The sequence below is a fragment of the Neoarius graeffei genome, chromosome 17 (assembly GCF_027579695.1).
Source record: "Neoarius graeffei isolate fNeoGra1 chromosome 17, fNeoGra1.pri, whole genome shotgun sequence".
NCBI classification, from domain to species: domain Eukaryota; kingdom Metazoa; phylum Chordata; class Actinopteri; order Siluriformes; family Ariidae; genus Neoarius; species Neoarius graeffei.
The window spans coordinates 46,017,996-46,041,673 of record NC_083585.1 but is presented as its reverse complement, the minus strand read 5'-3'; the positions used below and the strand labels follow the sequence as shown (position 1 = coordinate 46,041,673).

At 44.6% G+C, this 23,678-nt stretch overlaps 1 protein-coding gene across 3 annotated transcripts in view; it reads left to right on the top strand.

Moving 5' to 3' along the window:
- LOC132864754 (holocytochrome c-type synthase-like) overlaps window positions 1-23,678 on the top strand; it is a 41,794-nt gene that overhangs the window by 4,652 nt on the left and 13,464 nt on the right. Inside the window, exons 1-4 of one of the 3 annotated variants that reach the window (XM_060898169.1) lie at window positions 6,312-6,620; window positions 9,836-9,943; window positions 11,127-11,287; window positions 11,508-11,656. In XM_060898169.1, the coding sequence (XP_060754152.1) occupies window positions 9,841-9,943; window positions 11,127-11,287; window positions 11,508-11,656 (413 nt within the window). In that variant the 5' untranslated portion in view covers window positions 6,312-6,620; window positions 9,836-9,840. Of the gene's footprint in view, window positions 1-6,311; window positions 6,621-9,828; window positions 9,944-11,126; window positions 11,288-11,507; window positions 11,657-23,678 lie in introns of those variants that run through there. The other 2 variants (XM_060898170.1, XM_060898168.1) reach the window with 2 other exon arrangements.

Below are 23,678 nucleotides of genomic sequence, written 5' to 3'. Positions count from 1 at the left end.
CTTGCTGAAAGAAGGAAGGTCTTCCCTGAAAAGGATTTTGTCTGGATGGCAGCATATTGCTCTGAAACGTGTAGATATCATTCAGCATTAATGATGCTTTCCCAGATGTACAAGCTACCCAAGTCATGTGCAATAATGCACCCTCATACCATCACAGATGCTGCTTTTGAACTGTGCACTGATAACAAGCCGGATGGTCCCTCTCCTCTTTAGCCTGGAGGACGTGGTGTCCATGATTTCTAAAAAGAATTTCTACTTTTGATTCATCAGACCTCGGGACAATTTTCCACTTCGCCTCAGTCCATCATAAAAGAGCTCGGGCCCAGAGAAGGTGGCGGTGTTTCTGGATATTGTTTATATCTGGTTTTAACTTGCATTTATGGATGCAGTAATGAACTGTTCTCACAGATGATGGTTTTCTGAAGTGTTCCTGAGCCCATAGAGTGAGTTCTGCTACAGACACGTGTCTATTTTTAATGCAGTGTCGCCTGAGGGCCTGAAGATCACAGGCATCCAATGTCAGTTTTCAGCCTTGTCTCTTGCATACAGAGATTTCTCCAGATTCTCTGAATCTTTTAATGATATTATGTACCATAGATGATGTGATCCCCAAATTCTTTGCAATTTTACATTGAGGAACGTTATTCTTAAATTGTTACACTGTTCGCCCATGCAGTCTTTCACAGACTGGTAAACCCCTCCCCATCTTTACTTCTGAGAGACTCCGCCTCTCTTTGATGCTTTATTTTTATACCCAATCATGTTATTGACCTGTTGCCAATTAACCAAATTATTATTACTATTTTTTAGCATCACACAACTTTTTCAGTCTTTTGTTGCCCCGTGCCAACTTTTCTAAAAAGCGTTGCTGACATCAAATTCAAAATGAGCATATATTTTTCAAAAAACAATAAAATTTCTCACTTTCAACATATGTTGTCTTTGAACTATTTTCAATGAAATATAGGGTTTCCGTGATTTGAAAATCTTCACATTCTGTTTTTATTTATGTTTTACACAGTGTCCCAACTTTTTTGGAGTTGGGGTGGTAGAGTTGAGATTTCATTTGTAGCCCTGCTTGTTTATTTATTTGTCAGAGCTGTCAGTTTTGTTTCTGTTTCACCATATTTGGCCATCCCTGGTAAATATACTTAGTTAATGTTAAAGAAACACTTGTCCAACATTAACTACGTTACCGTTCAAAAGTTTGGGGTCACCCAGACAATTTTGTGTTTTCCATGAAAAGTCACACTTTTATTTACCACCATAAGTTGTAAAATGAATAGAAAATATAGTCAAGACATTTTTCTGGCCATTTTGAGCATTTAATCGACCCCACAAATGTGATGCTCCAGAAACCCAATCTGCTCAAAGGAAGGTCAGTTTTATAGCTTCTCTAAAGAGCTAAACTGTTTTCAGCTGTGCTAACATGACTGTACAAGGGTTTTCTAATCATCCATTAGCCTTCTGAGGCAATGAGCAAACACATTGTACCATTAGAACACTGGAGTGATCGTTGCTGGAAATGGGCCTCTATACACCTATGGAGATATTGCACCAAAAACCAGACATTTGCAGCTAGAATAGTCATTTACCACATTAGCAATGGATAGAGTGGATTTCTGATTAGTTTAAAGTGATCTTCGTTGAAAAGAACAGTGCTTTTCTTTCAAAAATAAGGACATTTCAAAGTGACCCCAAACTTTTGAACGGTAGTGTAAGTCAAACACATTAACAGATTTTATTTCACATTAATAACCTTGAAAATTCACACTTTCCCTTGAATTGAATGTGAGTGCACTGTATCAGCACTGTATCAAACACCCTGGCGACTCATCAAAACATTGCTAAAGTGAGATGGGAGTCAGGGGGCGGGGCTTCCAGAGAGTTCAAAACTCTTGTGTAATTATCAGTCAATAAACTCATCTGACATTTTTATTATGCAACAAAGAAGAGTGAACTTTTGGTGTATTTTGGATTGACAACTCATTCCAGGGGCGGCACGGTGGTGTAGTGGTTAGCGCTGTCACCTCACAGCAAGAAGGTCCGGGTTCGAGCCCTGTGGCCGGCGAGGGCCTTTCTGTGTGGAGTTTGCATGTTCTCCCCGTGTCTGCATGGGTTTCCTCCGGGTGCTCCGGTTACCCCACAGTCCAAAGACATGCAAGTTAGGTTAACTGGTGACTCTAAATTGACCGTAGGTGTGAATGTGAGTGTGAATGGTTGTCTGTGTCTATGTGTCAGCCCTGTGATGACCTGGCAACTTGTCCAGGGTGTACCCCGCCTTTCGCCCGTAGTCAGCTGGGATAGGCTCCAGCTTGCCTGCGACCCTGTAGAAGGATAAAGCGGCTAGAGATAATGAGATGAGATGAGACAAAGAAGAGTGAACTTTTGGTGTATTTTGGATTGACAACTCATTCCAGGGGCGGCACGGTGGTGTAGTGGTTAGCGCTGTCGCCTCACAGCAAGAAGGTCCGGGTTCGAGCCCCGTGGCCGGCGAGGGCCTTTCTGTGTGGAGTTTGCATGTTCTCCCCGTGTCCGCATGGGTATCCTCCGGGTGCTCCGGTTTCCCCCACAGTCCAAAGACATGCAAGTTAGGTTAACTGGTGACTCTAAATTGAGCGTAGGTGTGAATGTGAGTGTGAATGGTTGTCTGTGTCTATGTGTCAGCCCTGTGATGACCTGGCGACTTGTCCAGGATGTACCCCGCCTTTCGCCCGTAGTCAGCTGGGATAGGCTCCAGCTTGCCTGCGACCCTGTAGAACAGGATAAAGTGGCTAGAGATCATGAGATGAGAATGAGAACTCATTCCAGAGTACTCTGATATCAAAATACAGAGCTCCTTTCATCGGAGTAAAGGAAGGCTGACAAATTGTACATATCAAGAAATGGTGTACAGTAAGTTGTAATCTTACTTAATAAATTGTAATCTTTAAGGTGACCTACATTTTATGGTAAATTTAAATTATTATCGAAAACAGCCGATTAGAGTCTGGTGTAAGTCTGGTGCAAGTCTGGTGTACCTGATAAACTGGCGAGTCTACTCCAACTGCACCTGCGAACAGTTTCAATCTGTACTCCAAATGAACTCTTCAGAGATTCACCGAAGGACTGAGGATAAAAATCCGGACAATCAAAACTGACGATGCTAAGCTGCTATGAAGTGAAACCAAATTTGCCTTTATTTTATCGGATGCAATAAAGTCAGCACAACATCAGCACAGTTTAATATAAAGGAACTAACATGTCCATGACTTGTATGTTATAGATACTATAAGGGACCATGCATGCCGAAAAAATGATTTTAATTATGTATTCTCTGGATGAATGTATATGCTCAAACACTATGCTGCCTATGTGCTGTTTATAACCATAACTTTCAATGTACAACTATAAATAATTGACTTAATTGACTTGTGTATTTGTTTAATAGGGGAAGCCATGGCCTAGAGGTTAGAGAAGTAGCTTTGGGACCAAAAGGTTGCTGGTTTAATTCCCTGGACCAGCAGGAATGGATGACGTGCCCTTGAGCAAGACACCTAACCCCCAGTTGCTCCCTGGGTGGGGTGTGTCAGGATCCTGTTGTACGTTGCTTTGGATAAGAGCATCTGCTAAATGCCTGTAATGAAGTCTATGTGGCATTGTTGAATGTTAAAAAAAAAAATCATTAACGAGGAGAGAAAAAAGTACATTTTAATATGACGCGTCTGAACTGCTGAAAGTGGCCCTGATAATTCTGTAGTAGAGTTGAGATTGGGGGGAAATTTGTATGCACTTTTTTAAACCATATTTTACCACTGATTATAAAGTTATCCCCCGCAACAGACAAATCCAATTTGAAAACACATTCTTCAAGGCATTTGAGTCTTTTTAAGGTCTCCGTCATCTGGCTATTGTTTGTCCATTACATTACATCACATCACATCACATCACATTATGTTACAGAGTAGAGCAGATGTTCTTATCCAGAGCGACATACAACATACCCAGAGCAGCTTGGGGAGCAGTTGGCGGTTAGGTGCCTTGCTCAAGGGCACTTCAGCCATTCCTACTGGTCTAGGGAATCAAACCAGCAACCTTTTGGTCCCAAAGCTGCTTCTCTAACCATTCAATCATGGCTTCCCCAACTACATGGTGACAGACAGGAGACACAGCCAATCAGCAGTGATGGAGAAAGTGAGAGTGTAAGCAAAGTAAGAATTAATAAAATATATGAGAAAATAGATTGATGGAGTTTTTGTTCGTTTTTTCCCCCTGAAAAGGTAAGGTATTTATTTATTTTTCTAATTTGGTGGGAAGCGAGAGTGAATACTTATCAGCTCATTTATCCTCATAGTGGAGTTTGTTTCTTGACCCAGTTGTTGACCCAACAAACTCATGATAGTGAGGGGTGTTTGTGTTTCTATGTGTTTTTGTATTTCAAACTCATTTATATCAGGTAATGAGCTAGTCATCAGGACCGCGTGTGCATGTTTATTGCTCTTGTTTTAGCAAGTGTGCTAACATAATCCAGTTCGTTACAAATCAAATTATGTAAATTTCATATCATAAAACTCTTCTTTAATTTACATCATATGGTTCTGTCAAAAAAAAAGTTATTAACTTTCAAATGCAACCATTAAAAAAGAGACAGAAATAGACCAAACATTTATTGTCCATGAAATGAGACTATCAAACAATTAAAGTTGATGGTGTTTCATACTTAAAATTTAATTTGTGTTTTATTTGATGTGGGGACTTTGGATAATCCTTTTAATGCATTTCATTTGATGCAACATTTAATGTTGGATAGATTGGCTTGAAAGCATGAAACTCATATTGCAAACAGGAAGGGAGAAACAGCTGACTGTGTGTATGAAAATATTGGCACCTTACTCAAAAATATCTGAGATTACATTTTAACTGAAAGACAAGACTGGCCATACCCACACGTACTGTTCCACAGTTTTAATTTGACATCTGGGCCAAATACTACACTCAACAACTGGCCCATATCTTGTTTGCTGCCTTAAAGGTGGTGCCACCTCTGTCACACCTGGGCCACATTCAATTCATATGCCTCATACCATTGCTGACTGAACGCCAGCTGTGCCAACTTCACACCAAATCTGGGCCAGATGTTTCAGCTATGTGTCAGCAGATGTTTCACCTTTGTTGGAGGAGGTTATATTTTTTGTCTCTGTTTGTTTGTCTGTTCTCAATTTGAACAGATTTTGATGAAATTTGGAGGAAAGGTGAGCCATGGGCCAAGATTAGATTTTGATGCAAATCCAGATATATATGCGGATCCAGTATTTTTTTTTTGTCTTTTCCCAATGTAATTCAAAAAGTAGTGAATGGATTTGGATGAAATTTGGTGTACAGCTTTGGTATTATGTTATTTTCAAATGATTTGATTTTGATGTTGATAATATGTGGCTTGTTAGAGGTGTGCCCTTCTATTTTGTTGGTGCAGCCTAAGTACATATTACAGCACTAAATCATTTCAAATCTTGGAAATTTTATTTGATTTGTCTTTAGGTTTCTTGTCAATAAAACAACAGGGATGTTCACGTTGGGCGGCACGGTGGTGTAGTGGTTAGCACTGTCGCCTCACAGCAAGAAGGTCCTGGGTTCAAGCCCAGCGGCCGGCGAGGGTCTTTCTGTGTGGAGTTTCCATGTTCTCCCTGTGTCTGTGTGGGTTTTCTCCGGGTGCTCCGGTGTCCCCTATAGTCCAAAGGCATGCAGGTTAGGCTAATTGGTGGCTCTAAATTGACTGTAGGTGTGAGTGTGAATGGTTGTCTCTGTGTCAGCCCTGTGATGACCTGGCGACTTGTCCAGGGTGTACCCCGCCTCTCACCCATAGTCAGCTGGGATGGGCTCCAGCTTGCCTGCGCCCCTGTAGGACAGGATAAGCGGCTACAGATAATGGATGGATGGATGGATGTTCACGTTGAGCACATGATCTTGATTAGTCCATGAAAAAAGAGATGCTGAACCATGTTATCTATCCATCCATCCATCCATCCATTATCTGTAGCCGCTTATCCTGTACAGGGTCGCAGGCAAGCTGGAGCCTATCCCAGCTGACCATGGGCGAGAGGTGGGGTACACCCTGGACAAGTCATCAAAGGGCTGACACATAGAGACAAACAACCATTCACACTCACATTCACACCTACGGTCAATTTAGAGCCACCAATTAACCTAACCTGCATGTCTTTGGACTGTAGGGGAAAACGGAGCACGCAGACACGGGGAGAACATGCAAACTCCACACAGAAAGGCCCTTGTCGGCCGCTGGGTTCGAACCCAGAACCTTCTTGCTGTGAGGCGACAACTACACCACCGTGCCGCCCACATGTTATCTAATAAAAGACAAATACAGTAAAGCTCTACTCTCTGTTGCAGTAGGACTGTAGAATTATAGTGCTGTTCTTCTTCCAGCCAGAAGGTGGCGATAAAACCTCCATAGAGCTGTGTGTGCTTCACCGCTGAACCCAATGAAGAAGCCGGTTCACACTGTACACTGGGTAAAGCACAGGATTCGACATTGAAGAGATCATGGAGCTGTATTTATCAATATTAAAATATTAAAACACGTTATAATACAAATTTGACGCTCGGCACATTGTTACAGTGAGGTAAAGATTATTTTACTGATTATTTTTATTGATGTGAAAGGTTGTATTGGTTATATATCAGTATGTTCTGGTTACTGCAGGGACTCCAGTGTGACACTAATTTAAAAACATTTATCAGGTATTAAAAGTATGTACAGTTATTTCTGAAGGATTAACTCAGATTGTCTGTCTGAGTCTCAAATCCCAGTTATTCATTACTGATAGCTACAGTGACTCCTGGGTCATTTACAGTGGTGCTTGAAAGTTTGTGAACCCTTTAGAATTTTCTATATTTCTGCATAAATATGACCTAAAACATCATCAGATTTTCACACAAGTCCTAAAAGTAGATAAAGAGAACCCAGTTAAACAAATGAGACAAAAATATTATACTTGGTCATTTATTTATTGATGAAAATGATCCAATATTACATATCTGTGAGTGGCAAAAGTATGTGAACCTCTAGGATTAGCAGTTAATTTGAAGGTGAAATTAGAGTCAGGTGTTTTCAATCAATGGGATGACAATCAGGTGTGAGTGGGCACCCTGTTTTATTGAAAGAACAGGGATCTATCAAAGTCTGATCTTCACAACACATGTTTGTGGAAGTGTATCATGGCACGAACAAAGGAGATTTCTGAGGACCTCAGAAAAAGCGTTGCTGATGCTCATGAGGCTGGAAAAGGTTACAAAACCATCTCTAAAGAGTTTGGACTCCACCAATCCACAGTCAGACAGATTGTGTACAAATGGCAGAAATTCAAGACCATTGTTACCCTCCCCAGGAGTGGTCGACCAACAAAGATCACTCCAAGAGCAAGGCGTGTAATACTTGGCGAGGTCACAAAGGACCCCAGGGTAACTTCTAAGCAACTGAAGGCCTCTCTCACATTGGCTAATGTTAATGTTCATGAGTCCACCATCAGGAGACCACTGAACAACAATGGTGTGCATGGCAGGGTTGCAAGGAGAAAGCCACTACTCTCCAAAAAGAACATTGCTGCTCGTCTGCAGTTTGCTGAAGATCACGTGGACAAGCCAGAAGGCTATTGGAAAAATGTTTTGAGGATGGATGAGACCAAAATAGAACTTTTTGGTTTAAATGAGAAGCGTTAAGTTTGGAGAAAGGAAAACGCTGCATTCCAGCATAAGAACCTTATCCCATCTGTGAAACATGGTGGTGGTAGTATCATGGTTTGGGCCTGTTTTGCTGCATCTGGGCCAGGACAGCTTTCCATCATTGACGGAACAATGAATTCTGAATTATACCAGCAAATTCTAAAGGAAAATGTCAGGACATCTGTCCATGAACTGAATCTCAAGAGAAGGTGGGTCATGCAGCAAGACAACGACCCAAAGCACACAAGCCGTTCTACCAAAGAATGGTTAAAGAAGAATAAAGTGAATGTTTTGGAATGGCCAAGTCAAAGTCCTGACCTTAATCCAATCAAAATGTTGTGGAAGGACCTGAAGCGAGCAGTTCATGTGAGGAAACCCACGAACATCCCAGAGTTGAAGCTGTTCTGTATAGAGGAATGGGCTAAAATTCCTCCAAGCCGGTGTGCAGGACTGATCAACAGTTACCGGAAACGTTTAGTTGCAGTTATTGCTGCACAAGGGGGTCACACCAGATACTGAAAGCAAAGGTTCACATACTTTTGCCACTCACAGATATGTAATATTGGATCATTTTCCTCAATAAATAAATGACCAAGTATAATATTTTTGTCTCATTTGTTTAACTGGGTCCTCTTTATCTACTTTTAGGACTTGTGTGCAAATCTGATTATGTTTTAGGTCATATTTATGCAGAAATAGAGAAAATTCTACAGGGTTCACAAACTTTTAAGCACCACTGTATAGACAGGAGAAAGGGGGGCATTGGGTCTACTTTTAATTATTTATTTATTTAAATTATATGGTATAATACGGAATGTAACTTTATCATCAGTGTAATGGAACAAACAATGAACTGGCATGAAATCCAGTGATGCTAATACAACAGTTTTCTAACAAGTCAGTTTTTTTTTTTTTTTTTAAACAGTAGAGCCTATTCCCTACAGGTGTGGGGCAATAATCCCCCAAGAGAGGAGTTCTATTTTCAATTTCTATCTCAGTTTACTGGGGACCGGTATCGCACATTCCCATTGGCTCTTCAGTAATCTGTAATAATCTCGGACATGCTTGTGATAAATTCCATGCATTTTCAATGTACTGGAGCCGAATACCCCACAGGGCTTAATGCCCCCCTTTTCCCCTTGAAAAACAAACTAGCAAACCTGTGATGACACTCTCTCTCTGGCATATCACTGCAGAGACGTGGCCACCCTGACCGCTCCAGCCATCAAGGTTTCTCGGGAACATTACAGTCGTGGTTTCTCATTGTTTTCTACTGGATTATTATTGAGGTTTTCTCCTCTCAACCATTCACAACTATGGGCAATTTAGAGTAGCCAGTTTACCGAACCTGCATGTCTTTGGACTGTTGGGGAGACCGAAGCACCTGGAGGAAACCCACACAGACGCGGGGAGAACATGCAAACCTTCATACAGAAAGGCCCTCGTTGGCCATGAGGTTCAAACCCATAACCTTTTCTCTGTGAGGCAACAGTGCGAACCATTGTACCACCATGCTGCCCCTGTGATGACTTAGAGTTAACAAATCATTTACATTAATACTGTTAAAATATCTCTAAAATGTTTCAAATGCGAGCGGCACGGTGGTGTAGTGGTTAGCGCTGTCGCCTCACAGCAAGAAGGTCCGGGTTCGAGCCCTGTGGCCGGCGAGGGCCTTTCTGTGCGGAGTTTGCATGTTCTCCGCGTGTCCGCGTGGGTTTCCTCCGGGTGCTCTGGTTTCCTCCACAGTCCAAAGACATGCAGGTTAGGTTAACTGGTGACTCTAAATTGACCGTAGGTGTGAATGGTTGTCTGTGTCTATGTGTCAGCCCTGTGATGACCTGGCGACTTGTCCAGGGTGTACCCCGCCTTTTGCCCGTAGTCAGCTGGGATAGGCTCCAGCTTGCCTGCGACCCTGTAGAACAGGATAAAGTGGCTAGAGATAATGAGATGTTTCAAATGCTCACACAGTAAAAGTAAACTTGCACTTGGTTTTTAAATCATGGGTTTCTGTGATATCGATATCTCCAAGATCAGTTTTATTGTGATGTATTGTGCAGCCCTGGATTTGGTGTCATAATGTTTCTGTATAGTGACGGTTGTGTCCACCTCATGACAGAGACGATGTCCAGTCCTTTTGGTCCAGTCACAGCAGAGGCTGTTGTGATATCTAATGAGAACCGAGCTCCACCCCCGGGCTGTCCCGTGCATCAGGATGCCAACAGAGGTGATTTATCATAAATAATAAAGTCAGTTTAATTAATTTGTCTGGTTTGAGCAAACTTTGGGAACTTTACAAATGGCCCTTATTTATGTTGCTGTTAGTGTAGTTGTGTAAATGGATGATTTTTTTTTTTTTGGCTTGATTTTATTTCATGAGGTTCATGCTGGCAGTGTTGTAGTCGAGTCACTAAACCTCGAGTACGAATCCAGTCTCGAGTCCCCAGTGTTCAAGTCTGAATCTAGTCCAAGTCATTCAAGAAAGTTTCAAGTCGAGTCCAACACTCCAACCGCACCATTTGACGGTGGCTGTTTTAGCGCCATTAACGTTAGTTTGTTCCTGAACATGACGTACGAACAAGTGAATGTACTTCTCTTTATCAGGGAGTGCAAAGTATTCTGTCAGAGATGGTTGGGAGACGGATGTAAGTGCAGAAGGTGTGTTTATTAATACAAGTGAAGACGATAAACAATCCAGAACGGCAGGCAAAATCGTAAAACGGTAAAACAGGCAATAGGTCGAGCGAGGCACAAACAGGCTATCGTAGACTCGGCAGAATCAGAGACAAGAAACAGGAAATCAGGAAACCAAACAAGGAAATAAGGCTCTGTGATGTGTCAGCAGCACAACGCAATACTTCGCAAAGTAAGTGCGATTTCACAGTTTTAATACAGGTGCGCTGATTGCACCTTCATTCTATGCAGGTGCGAGTCATTTATGGCGTGCACGTGAGAGCCCGCTTGGTGCGCACGCTGTCCGGAGCACGTCCAAGAGTCTATCTGATGCATGCGCCAAGGCGCACAGGTGTGACACTCTTGCATGAAATTGGTACAAAAATTATCTCATGCCAAATTATTATGGCATGTTACAAAAAAATAAAGAAAAAATCCGAGTCCTCGTCTCCAATTTACGAGTCCGAATGCAGTTAATGCACGAGTCCGAGTCCAAGTCGAGTCACAAGTCCTTAAAATTAGGGCGCAAGTCGGACTCGAGTACTACAAGCCTGCATGCTGGGCAGTACTGCGATATTCAGCTTCAATTATAACCACTAGGATTGTTTTTAGAGCTTCTGCAATGTCCTTTTGTCCATTTTCATCAATAAACATGTCATCCCAAACCACGTAAGCAACATTTGGAAGAATTATTATGGAACTTGATGATCTGTGTTTGTTTGTGTGTCTGTGTTTAGCCGCTCCTCCGTCTGAGTGCCCCATGCATCGAGTATCTGCTACAGAACACCCCAAGAGTGCACCAGATGTGCCAGCACATCAGGACAGAGCCTATGAGTTTGTACAGTGTCCTGTGACGGGAAGCAAACATGCAGCATCAGACATCAACCCTGCAAACATGGTGCGATATTCATTCATAAAGCGATTTACTGAAGATGAACGAATGATAAACTCTCATCAGCAGTGGAGTTGAGTAGAATATGTGTCGAATAGAGGTGTTCTTGCATGATTGCAAAATGTAGAGCTACGTAAAACACGGGTGAGACAGGAGAGAAGAAAGCAGACTGTCCTCGCAGTGTAGCTGTTACACGGCTTTACGTTTTTCCTCCTCTTCATTTCAGATGCCTCCGCCCAACCAGCAGCCTTCACCCGGTCAGCCCTTTCCTCTATCCGTGGTGCGAGAAGAGTCCCACATCCCTCGCTCTGGATTGGACCAGAACTGGGTTTATCCCTCCGAGCAGATGTTCTGGAACGCCATGCTGAGGAAAGGGTGAGCGAGTATGAAACACTCCTAACCAAACTACAAACCTGAGCATTTGATCACCTGCTCTTCTTTTCAGTGCAGCTTTCAACACATCTTCGTTTACAGCCTGCGTACACACCCACAGAGAGGCTTAATTTATCTTTAATTACATTTTACAAATGAAATGAATTGAGTGTTACACTGAGGCTGTCTGCTGAGTTCAACCAAAAGCCAAGAAGTCCAAAGTTCACTGTCGACGATGCAGTAAAACGGCAAATTATATCTTCCTTTAGATTTGTCCTTGATTTAACCTCTTTTCCAGTCACATGGTGCTGAAGTTGGCTCAGGGATCCAGGAAATAGTTTAAGAACCATTAACCTGTTTTATCAGGTTAGAAGTAGGGCTGTCAAACGATTAAAATTTTTAATCGCGATTAATCTCATAAAAGTATGTAGTTAATCGCGATTAATCGCAAAAAAATCTTTAAACATCTGTTTAAATTGTACTCAAATACATTTCTACATCAGAGCAAACATTTGAATATATGCTCTGATGCTCCATGTCAATTATAAGGCTCATCTTCTTTATGATAGACAATATATAGGCCTAATGCACAAATATTTGGCATTCGGGTTTTGATATTAGATCTAGGCATGCAGCATATTCTTTCCAGTGTAGCCTATCAGACATCTGTTGGGCATACTGTAGGCTATGTGCAAAATACGATTTGGAGAAATAACAAACTAATATATTTTTTTCTCAACTGTAATGGCTGCAAGCTACACTTCGAAGAGCAAAGAGGAAGTAGTTTGACTCCTGCAAGTTCATTCAAGTGAAGCAGTAGGCTATTTGGAAATCGCTAGGCTACCTACAATCTACAGGTGGAGAAAAGGGAATGTGCGCATTCCCCACGGGCGCAGATAGAGGGTGGGACGGGTGGGCTTCGTCCCACCCAGCTTTAAATTCACCTCGTTCGGTCCCCCCCACTTATAGGGAGGAAAAAATGTCTATGCTGTCTTTCTTTGCATAAGGCAAACCTCACGGAAAAATCAAAAGACTAATTACCATTCGGTTTATTGAGGTGCACAGCAGTACATACATAGTTGCAACAACTCGCATAAAACAAAACAAAGACTGATATTCGGTTGGTTGAGCTGCGCAGACTGCACAGGTTGCGAGCTCAAGCTTGGTTGCTATGGTTACCCACAACAAGTTTGACAGGCATATCGGGGACAGCTCCTAGTTCAGGACCCCAACACGGCATGATGAAGGGTGCCAAACCGAAAAGGCAGAAAACAATTGCATCGTTTTTTCAAAAAACAACGACTGTAAGTAAACTGTGCCTTACTTTATCATATCACCTTGTTCAAAGTAATGTCGTAGTGAAAGTAAAATCGTACGGAGTAGAGATGCCTTTCTGGTAGCCTCCTTCTTTCGGTGGTAGCCTGTAGATACAGTGCTCAGAAGGCAGTTTTAATGTTTAATCTGGCGTTCCCTGCCATAATTTCAGCGAGCATATTGTTTCATAAGGAAACTTTGCGAAGAGTTGTTGACTGACTGCCGCTCACGCAACACACAGGCATAGTTAGAAAGTCAACACATGTTGACAACACATGGTGGGGTTGGGGTAGGGCTGCACGATTATGGAAAAAATGATAATCACGATTATCTTGATCAAAATTGTAATCGCGATTATTAATCATGATTATTCTTGATGTTAGGGAAATCACTTAAATTTTATTTCACTATATTCAAACAAACAATATGAACAGCTTTCAGTGCAGAATGAAATTTAAAAGAGAAGTTCTGATTTCCAAATGACAAATAAATGAAATTTATCCAAGAAATTACCAAAGGATGAAGGAACTGAAAACTCAATTGCAACAATTACATAGCATTATACTGAGGCCTACAAGTTTTTAGCTAGAAAGAGCAGCCTATCAACATGCTCTGGCTTTAAACATGAGCGAAGGCAGGTCACAACATTGCCTCCAGTGCTAAATAGTCTGTTGTTCTGACATAGTTAGCTTTTCTCTCTCACCTCAATCTGCTACCTACTCTCACGCTATCACCCCTCGAAGAAGATACCGCTGCACTGAAGCTCTGCGCACTTGGCCAGTGTTGCCAGATGCTGCTGACATTTTCCAGCCCAAAATATGTTCAAAACCCGCCAAAATGCACTTAAAACCGCCCAGTCTGGCAACACTGCACTTGGCTGGCTTGCTTATTTAGGCGGAGTAATGAAACCTTACATGCATTGGTTCGCCCCCTAATGGTTTGGTGGAGTATTGGTCAAAAAGTGCTTGATCAGATATACAGCAGAGCTCGCATTTTAAATGGAAATAAATCGCGATTTTCATTTAATTTAATCGTGGCAGCCAAAATCGCGATTTTCAATTAAATTCGATTAATTGTGCAGCCCTAGGTTGGGGTTGGTTTGCTGGCAGCTTTGTCCCCCCCAGTTCAAAAAACCTATCTGCGCCCCTGGCATTCCCGATCGTAGCCCATCAGATATCAACACATTTCACGCGGTAAAGTGAAAGTAAACGGAACTCGCATCGCATATGCAGGCTACAATTTAAGCCTAGGTCACAACCGGACATACGATTTTTTGGACGTACGATTTTTGGCGTTTCCCAAATTGCTGCGTTTTTTTTTTTTTTTTTTGTTCGTGGAGAAAGACGCGCGTTGGCCGTAAGTTTGTCTTGCAACCTGAAAAAAACTTAAGCGCCCGTAGAGTTTGTTTGACATGACAAAGAACCTCTGTGGCCAGTCTGTGGCTCGAAAATCAGCACGTCACACGCGCGCCCTCCGTGCGTTTCTTGCATTTTTTGCACGTAGACTGGCCGTAGGAGCACGTACGGCCGGTTGTGACCAAGGCTTTAACTGACCATGTTGCGGGTTTATTTGACAAGTTGTAGAGCTACGTTTTACCACAAAGTTAATGTTATAACTAGCTTTATTTTGCATGCTAGTCACCCACGAAAATCTGCATTGTTCCTTACCAAGATGAGCCCAATTCACTATACCCTCCAATAACGCCGTCATTTTTTTTTAATCGCGATCAAATTAAATTGCGTTAACGCACTAATAACGCGTTAACTTCGACAGCCCTAGTTAGAAGAAAAAACATTTCATGAAATAAGTGGGACTTGAACCAAAAAAAAAAAAAAGTTGTATGTCTGGCTTTGAGAACAGATTTTACCACTCACTATAAGATGAAACCATGGATGGTTACAGGTTTGTCTGATATTTTGTGCAGCAAACAGTAAATGGGAACGAAACTAAAGTTAGTGGGATACTGAAGAAAAGTCCCTCGCACACATCAAAGCGAAAGGCAGCCATAAGTTTTCCGTGTACGAGCGAGACATGGAGCTGTGATCTCAGTGACGGAATGCGAGTTGAGATTTTTAAAATGTATGCAGATTAAGCGTGACGTGGTGAAGTGACCAGTCGAAGTCCTTGGCTTCAATGATTCCTCGGATCAGTCACGTGGCATGTACGGTAGAACGTTTTTTCAGTTCCCACTCTCACAACTTTAGTCCAGCTGGTTTCTGCAGTGGGGTCTAAAAGTCAAAGACCACGTTGAAAATCTGGATTTTTATTATTTGTATTATACCCCAGCTCCCAGGGGTGTACTGGTTTACCTCTGTCCGTCCGTCTGTCCATCCAAAACACCCTTTTTCTCAGCAACCACAAATCATAGCCACTTGGTACCAAACTTCAGCTTGGGGTTCTATACCATGTGTACCGTTTTCATGTCTGTTGCACATCGACTTCCTGTTTACCGACTGAATGTATTTATGAAACACATAGCGTGGATTTACAAAATTTTCACAACACTTTTCTCAGCAACTACAAATCACAGCTTCTTGATATTTGGTACTGAGCTTCAGCTTGGGGTTCTATACCATGTATACCGTTTTCAGGTCTGTCGCACATCGACTTCCTGTTTACCAACTGAATGTATTTACGAAACATATAGGGTGGATTTTGACGCTATTTCAAGAAGCAAAATGCTATTTCAAAATGACGGTTTACCAGGATGCTGTGTGAAATCCCTGGGGAGAGACACTGCTCTTTACTTACTTGTTTCAGGGTTAATTATTTGTTGAAGTCAACATTCATAATAAGTGTCCTGTTCCTTCGATTGCTTGCATTCTGATATAAGCGGGGGGGGGATACGTAAGTAGCTCACAGGTCTCGTCTCGTCTTCTTCCGCTTATCCAGGACCGGGTCGCGGAGGCAGCAGTCTAAGCATGGAAGCCCAAACTTCCCTTTCCCCAGACACCTCGGCCAGCTCCTCGGGAAGAGCACCGAGGCGTTCCCAGGCCAGCCGAGAGACATAGTCCCTCCAGCGTGTCCTGGGTCTTCCCCGGGGCCTCCTCCCGGGGGGACATGCCTGGAACACCTCCCCAGGGAGGCGTCCAGGAGGCATCCGAAAAAGATGCCCGAGCCACCTCAGCTGGTTCCTCTCGATGTGGAGGAGCAGCGGCTCTACTCCGAGCTCCTCCCGAGTGACTGTGCTTCTCACCCTATCTCTAAGGGAGCGCCCAGCCACCCTGCGAAGGAAACTCATTTCAGCCGCTTGTATCCGCGATCTTGTTCTTTCTGTCATTACCCAAAGCTCATGACCATAGGTGAGAGTCGGAACGTAGATCGACCGGTAAATTGAGAGCTTCGCCTTTTGGCTCAGCTCCTTCTTCACCACGACGGACCGGTAAAGCGACCGCATCACTGCGGAGGCTGCACCGATCCGCCTGTCGATCTCACGCTCCATCCTTCCCTCACTCGTGAACAAGATCCCGAGATACTTAAACTCCTCCACTTGAGGCAGGACTTCTCCACCAACCTGGAGAGGGCAAGCCACCCTTTTCCGGTCGAGAACCATGGCCTCTGACTTGGAGGTGCTGATTCTCATCCCAGCCGCTTCACACTCGACTGCAAACCGCCCCAGTGCATGCTGAAGGTCCTGGTTTGAAGAAGCCAACAGGACAACATCATCCGCAAAAAGCAGAGATGAAATCCTGTGGTTCCCAAACAGGATTCCTTCCGGCCCCTGGCTGCGCCTAGAAATTCTGTCCATAAAAATTATGAACAGAACCGGTGACAAAGGGCAGCCCTGACGGAGTCCAACATGCACTGGGAACAGGTCTGACTTACTGCCGGCAAAGCTCACAGGTGATTTTTGTTTTGTTCAGTTAAAATGGGAATAAACGGAAGAATGAAAATAAATATTCAGAATCTTGCATATTCCATGTCCCAACAGCTAGCCGCTGTGTTGGTAGAGAAGTCCTGCCTCAAGTGGAGGAGTTTAAGTATCTCGGGATCTTGTTTACGAGTGAGGGAAGGATAGAGTGTGAGGTCGACAGGCGGATCGGTGCGGCCTCCGCAGTGATGCGGTCGCTTTACCGGTCCGTTGTGGTGAAGAAGGAACTGAGCCAAAAGGCGAAGCTCTCGATTTACCGGTCGATCTACGTTCCGACTCTCACCTGTAGGTAGAATTGGGATTAATTAAATTATAAATTATGTAATAATTGATAATTAAATTAATCAATTTATAAATAAAGATCAGTCTCATAAAATCTTAAATTATTAATCTTAATACTCACCGTGAATGGTTACATTCAAGATTAATGGTAGCTCTGTATTAGATGGGAAACCCAGTTGTATACAAAAGCTAAATTCTGAAGGAAAAAGGAGTTCTAAATAGTTGACCTTGTGAATAAACAACAGGAACAAGTAAAATGCAATTCAATTTTATTAGCTTTTATTTGTCTACTACTCACTAATAATAATAATAATCTCAAAATACATTCAATGTCGGCAAAGGTAATAACAAGACAAAACAATGGAACAATTACACCTGGACTATAAATTTGAGGGAAAGAGAGAGAGAAAGAGATAGAAGGAAAAGAAAAGAATCCCTTGTGTGGGCGTGTGTGTGAGGCTAGGGCAAGCCGATGCGTGTGTGTGTGTGTGTGTGTGTGTGTGTGACCTAGCTTGTCGTTAGCTAAAACAAAGGAGTGTTAGCTAAAACAAAGGAATGTTAGCTAAATAGAACAAAGGATTAGCTCTGTGGCTAATGTGTGCTTTGTGTAGGTATCTGTGGGCAGATGCTAATGACTAGCCACTCTGGCAATGCTTAAACAAAATGGCGGTCAGTGCCTAGGTGTCGTATCACAGGTAACTCAATGAGGAAGGTATCAAAATGGCGTCGGAAAAATGGCGCCTGCAGGCCTAGTCGAGAACACAAGCCTACGAGCTAGCGTATCACCCTGAGGTAGCTAGCAATCAGTTGCTAAGGAGAATCTGACCACGTTACAGCTGGATCCAAACACTGTACTTAACAACAATTTCCAACAGACTATCTAGGCAAAGAACTCAACACGAGAGAGAGAGAGAGAGAGAGAGAGAGAGAGAGTGTGTATATGTGTGTGTAATAGGTGTTGGATGGAGAGAACTAGGCCTTGTAGCGGTCTAGCCTCGGAGCTGAAAATAACAAACTTGTCGCTGCGCTGCTAATCAGATAGGGAAGCTAGCAATGGAGTTAAGGAAAGATATCATGCAAGATACCCTGTCTAACAAGTTCAAAGAAAAAAAAACAGAACCAAAACAAACAATAAAAGCAAACAATAAAAACAAACAAACACCTTCCGTGTCTGAGCGGGTATGCTAAATAGCTCAAAGCTTAAACATGACCCTAACAACCATCTGAATAAGCTACAAATTAAAAATTTGCCCAAGTGCCTACTCAATGCGATGGAAGTTCTTTCTCCGATGTCCGCGCTGAGGGTCGCAGTCCGAGGAGAGGAGGTTAGCGGCGCGTTGCGTCCAACCGCGGCTAACGAAGCAGGGAGATGAAGGCCTAGCTGGCCCACGGTGCTTCAGGAGAAACCTCCGGTGATGCGTCGACGAGGAAAAGGCTGAGAGGAGCGAAGCTGTCCGCAAATGCCTCTTAGCGTGGAAAACTACTTAACTGTAGTTAAACTTTGCAAAGGTTTAGAATCAAAACCACTATATCGCTGAAACTTAGCGGGTCGTTCAAAAGTTCGGCCGAAACTAATTTGAACAGGCTGTTCTCAGACAATAGCGGTTAGTCTCAACACTGTAGGCGAGCGTGCCTACAGTCCGTCCGACCACTCCAGTAGTCAGAACATGAGAGCGAATCGAGGCGCTCTCGATACAGTTAAAGCAGTTCCACTTCACGTCACATCCGGGTGGAGCGCGCAAGGAAATTGTGGGATCGTTATAGGGGGCGCTGGCGAGTTACCAACATTCCCCCCTTGGCCATAGGCGCTGAAAGGAGTGATACCCTATGGGCACATGGTGTTTAGTCTGCGACCCACGGTCCCTAGTAATCCACAATGAGGTAGTTCCACATTGAGGTAGTTCCAAGGGTCCTTTCTGTGAAAAGTCTTTCAGACACAGTTCAACAGTTCAATTCATTTCATACAGTCCATAAGATGCATAGGCACTTGGGCATGAAAGCATAGGCACTTGGGCATGAAAACAATTACACTATGGCTACTTAACTACCTTCTACATACAATATTTCACACAGCAAACAAAAATAATCAAAACTCCTTAAAGGAAAATGGAAAAGAGGGGTTAGTTAGCGTGTTAGCAAGCCTACTCTTCAAGAAAGTTAGTGGAGGCCTTAGGCCTGATGGAGAATCGGACAATGCCACGATCTAATTTCTCAGGTGCGTAGATCGTTTTGTCCAGTTTGCGGTGTAGTGTCAGTATGTACCTGTGTAGGGTGATGGCTATGAAGACTGTGATAACCCAACCGCTAGCTAGAAATCCCAGCGCAATTCGGCTTATTAAAGATCCTTGATCGGACGAAGGGTTTGCGCGGTTATTCAAGAAAGTGGTAGCGATGCCAGTGGGCTTAAGATCGAATTGCACGGTTTTGGTCCCTTCCAGCAGTAGTTGTGCTTGGAGGGTGGAGTTTATCTCAAGTTCGTGACCTGGGAAGGCATCGGGCATTTCTATCTCGGTCTCATACTGGTCAGCGCTAAGGTGATGGAGGGTGATGTCACCCACGTGAACAGTGGCTCCTAGTGGGACACTTAGGAGAGAGGTTTCGTTAGGGATCTTCATTCTAGTGGCAGTGTTATGTTGATCATATGATACCAGAATCTCAGTTTGGGGAGTGTTGATTAGCCACCGATTACCAGCTCTTTCTACTCTAGTTCCTATTCCTTCATCTTTAATAGACAATTTGCCTGCACACTTCTGCTCGGGGACTTTTGTCAATCCACAGAGACGGTCTGTGGTGTCTCGGATAAAGGGATTGCTGGGGCAGACCCAGTGGATATCTTTGGTAGAGGTGCACATGTCTAAGTTAGGGACGAGGTAGATAGAGGGGTTGTCATCGTGATAGGCTATGGTGGAAGGTGTCTGCAACTGTACGTGTACGTCGTTGTTCCAGAAACCTACATTAAGGACAGATTTGATTCTGTATATGTTTTGCCGTTCAATAACGGGGAGATTGAGGATGAAGCCTATTTCTAGGTTTTGAGGGTTCACAAAAATGGGGATAGCACTGCCAAGACTATAAGCCAGATGAATCTGTGATGAGTAAACGTTAGTCGTGGTAGTAGATCGGAGTATGCTGTCAACCATGCTGAGGGGTATCAAATATGGTGGGATTTTACCTCCACTCAGGGTGCTGAGAGAGCTACTTACTTCTCTCATCAGGTCCTGCATTAGGTCTCGGATTACTCGGACGTACTTGACTTCGCTTCTCATGATTGTCACTAGCCTGTCTACGGCATGTACTGTGTTCTTGATTAATGTAGAATGCATGTTAACGGTTAGTATGGTTCCCTGCAGGGTTTTGCCTAGGCCCTGCAGCTCCTCCTGTTGAGTTAGTAGTCTACCCTGGATTTCTGGCATTTCTTCCTTAAGAATGTTCATTTCTCGTTTGACCGCGGTTAGGCTAACGGTGTTAACGGCAGAGAGGCCCATTGAGAACAGAGAGCCAATGGCGGATGCAGCAGTAAGTAGTCCTCCGTGTTTTGCCGCTGAGTTCCTCCTCAGTGACTATGAACTTCTGTAACTGTTCGAGCATGTGAACTGTGGTACGCTTGGCGTGTTCGATGTTGGACCCAATCTCGGAGTCAGGCCCGGTTTCGAGGTTTGTTTGTGTGGGCGATCTAAAATGCTTACGGTACACGTCCCAAGGATCGAGGCGGGTGTACACGCGCTGGGTATGGACGCGGCAGTTGGTGAGGAGCAGTCCTGGGGCATCTTGGAGAACGATGCCACTCGGCGGACCTGGTTCCACTATGTTACCGGCCAATGTGGTCTGCAGGACTAGGAAGATGCCGAGGATCCAGAGAGGGGCCATTCTGCAACATACAGGAGTTTGTTATTCCGATTTGAGTGGTAACGAGGGTGGTTACTTATAGATGCACGCTTATGGATTGAGAGGCATGCAACTAAGTTGGGCAGGCTATAACTTATTGTTTGTCCACCCCCCTATGGAGTGTGGACTGCTCAAAGAGCTTTATTTGGTTGCTATGGACCCATCTATACGAAGGCGCCTGGCTGGGCTTCGAAGTTTTGATGCGGTAGGCGACGGGGGACAGTTTACCGACGATTTCGAAAGGACCGGACCAACGGGGTAAGAATTTTCTGGCTACTCCTACCGGTTTGGTGAAATTGAAGTATAGGACTCTGTCGCCTACTTCGTACTCACGGTGTGTCGCCTTTCTGTCGTAGTAAGCTTTCTGTCCTTTCGCACTCTTTTCGAGGTGTTCCTGGGCCCACGCAAATGTGGCCTGCAAGTGGCGTTGCAAGTCGGTGACGTACTGGTGTGCGGTGTACGCAGTGGCAACGCTTAAGTCCTCTGGTCGGTAGAGGAGGTGTAAGGGAAGAACCATTTCACGGCCAGTCATCATTTCGAACGGGGTGACTCCGGTGGTGCGGTGAGGAGTGGACCGAATGGCCATCAGCACCAGAGGGAGTTTGATGTCCCAATCTTTGCCATGGTGGCTAACATACTTGCGAAGCATGCTCACGATGGTTTGGTTGGCACGTTCGACCTGACCGGAAGACTGAGGATGATACGCGATGTGGAATTTTGCCTCGACTCCGAGCATCTCCCACAACACTCTCATGACCTCTGCGGTGAAATGAGTACCTCGGTCGGAATCAATGGATAGGGGCAAGCCCCAACGGCTGAACACATGGTTCATAAGAAGGAGAGCGGTGGTCTCTGCGGTTTCGTTCGGGGCGGGCAAGCATTCCACCCACTTCGTGAACGCGCAAGTGACTGTCAGGAGGTACTTATTACCTCGAGCCGATTTCGGCACCGGTCCGACCCAGTCTATCTGGAGATTAGACCAGGGGAATGAGATGCCTTTGCTTTGCAGTGGGGCGCGGTTCAATGGTTGGGCTGGTCGGAATTGGCAGCAAATCAAGCACCCTTTAACATACTCGGTAACGTCCTGAATCATGAAGGGCCAATAGACAATCTGTTGGAGTGTCTGGTAGGTCGCCTGAGCGTTCCTATGGCCCCCGCACGGGCTGTCGTGAGTGTACTGCAACATGACCCCCCTATGATCTGTGGGCACGACCCACCGGGGAGGTCCCTGGTTGCGTGGTGTGTACACCAGGAGTCCTTTCTCGAGTTTTAAGCTGTTTTTGAGATTGTGAAGGTGATTTAAGTCTCGGGACTGTTGCAACTCTTGTGGGGAAATTGGGGATGCCACGGGGTCCGCAAGGAACTTACGGATTTGGTGGATCACGGGATCCCTTTCCTGCATAGACACCAGGTCGGCGTCCTGGGGCAGTCGGCCGAGTTGCACGGTTCCTGCTTGGGGTACTGCGTCAGTTTGACCTGCTCTAGCCTGTCGGCGAGTAATCGCGGTTACGTTATGGCGTGGCATCTCGGGAAGCCATGACGGCTGGAATTCCCAAAGGGGGCCGTCTACGGCTCCCGCTTTGGCGAGGCCATCTGCCTCATCGTTACCGACTTTGTCAGGTCCTGGGACTTGAGAATGTCCCTTCACCTTCTTCCAATAGACGCACATTCCCTGTTCGGTTACGAGTCGATCGCATGCTAGGAAGAGTTCGGAGTGTTTCACTTCCTTGCCCCTTGCGTTTTTCATGTCCTGCACCTTCCACGAGGGAAAGTGTGAGACGAAGCTATGCCTGGCATAATTTGAATCAGAGCAGAGGACTAACCGCTTGATGTTCTCACGGGCAGCTTGTTGCAGGACGATGAGCACGGCTGCTACCTCCGCATATTGGCTAGTCTTAGCCCCGAGTCGATGTTGGTATTTCCCTTGTATAGGGCCGTTCGCCCATACGATACCGACACCGGCTTGCACTTTGCATTCATGATGGAATGAGCATCCATCTATGTAAGCGGTGGGGAGGTCTTTGCAGACGTTCTCGTCATAGTAGTGGTGGTCGGAGGGGAGAGCAGGTATGGTTGTTAGTTCGGTTTGATCTGGACTATTCTCGCAGTCGCAATGCGGGCATTCCGCCAGCCCTCGGCCAAGCACCATCTTGTGGTTCTGGGCGTACTTCACCTCGACGTCGTAGCCCTGTAATGCCATCATCCAAGCTGCGATGCGACTGTTCGAAACTCTTCCCTCTCTCAGCCTCTGGCTGTTCAAGAACGAGACCGGTTGATGATTGGTCTCTATCACCACCTTCTGGCCACCAATGTAACTGCGAAAGTGTTCAACGGCCCAGACCGTGGCCAGCAGGGCTTTTTCGCAGTCTGAAAATTTCAACTCCACAGCACTGAGGGGCCGACTGGCGTATGCTACGACACGGCGATCTTTGTCATGCTGCTGTGACAGTGCAGCGCTCAGGCAGTGGGTGGAGAAACTAGCCTCCAAGAAGAACGGTTTGTCTTTGTCGGGATACGCAAGGCAGGGAGCAGAGCAGAGCTTCTGCTTCATGCTCTTGAACGCGAGTTCTTGAGACTCACTCCACTGGAAGGGTTTATCCTTTCGGAGGAGCTCGGTGAGCGGTCGTGCTATCTCCGCGTAGTCCTCGATGAACTGTCGGGAGTAGTTGCAGA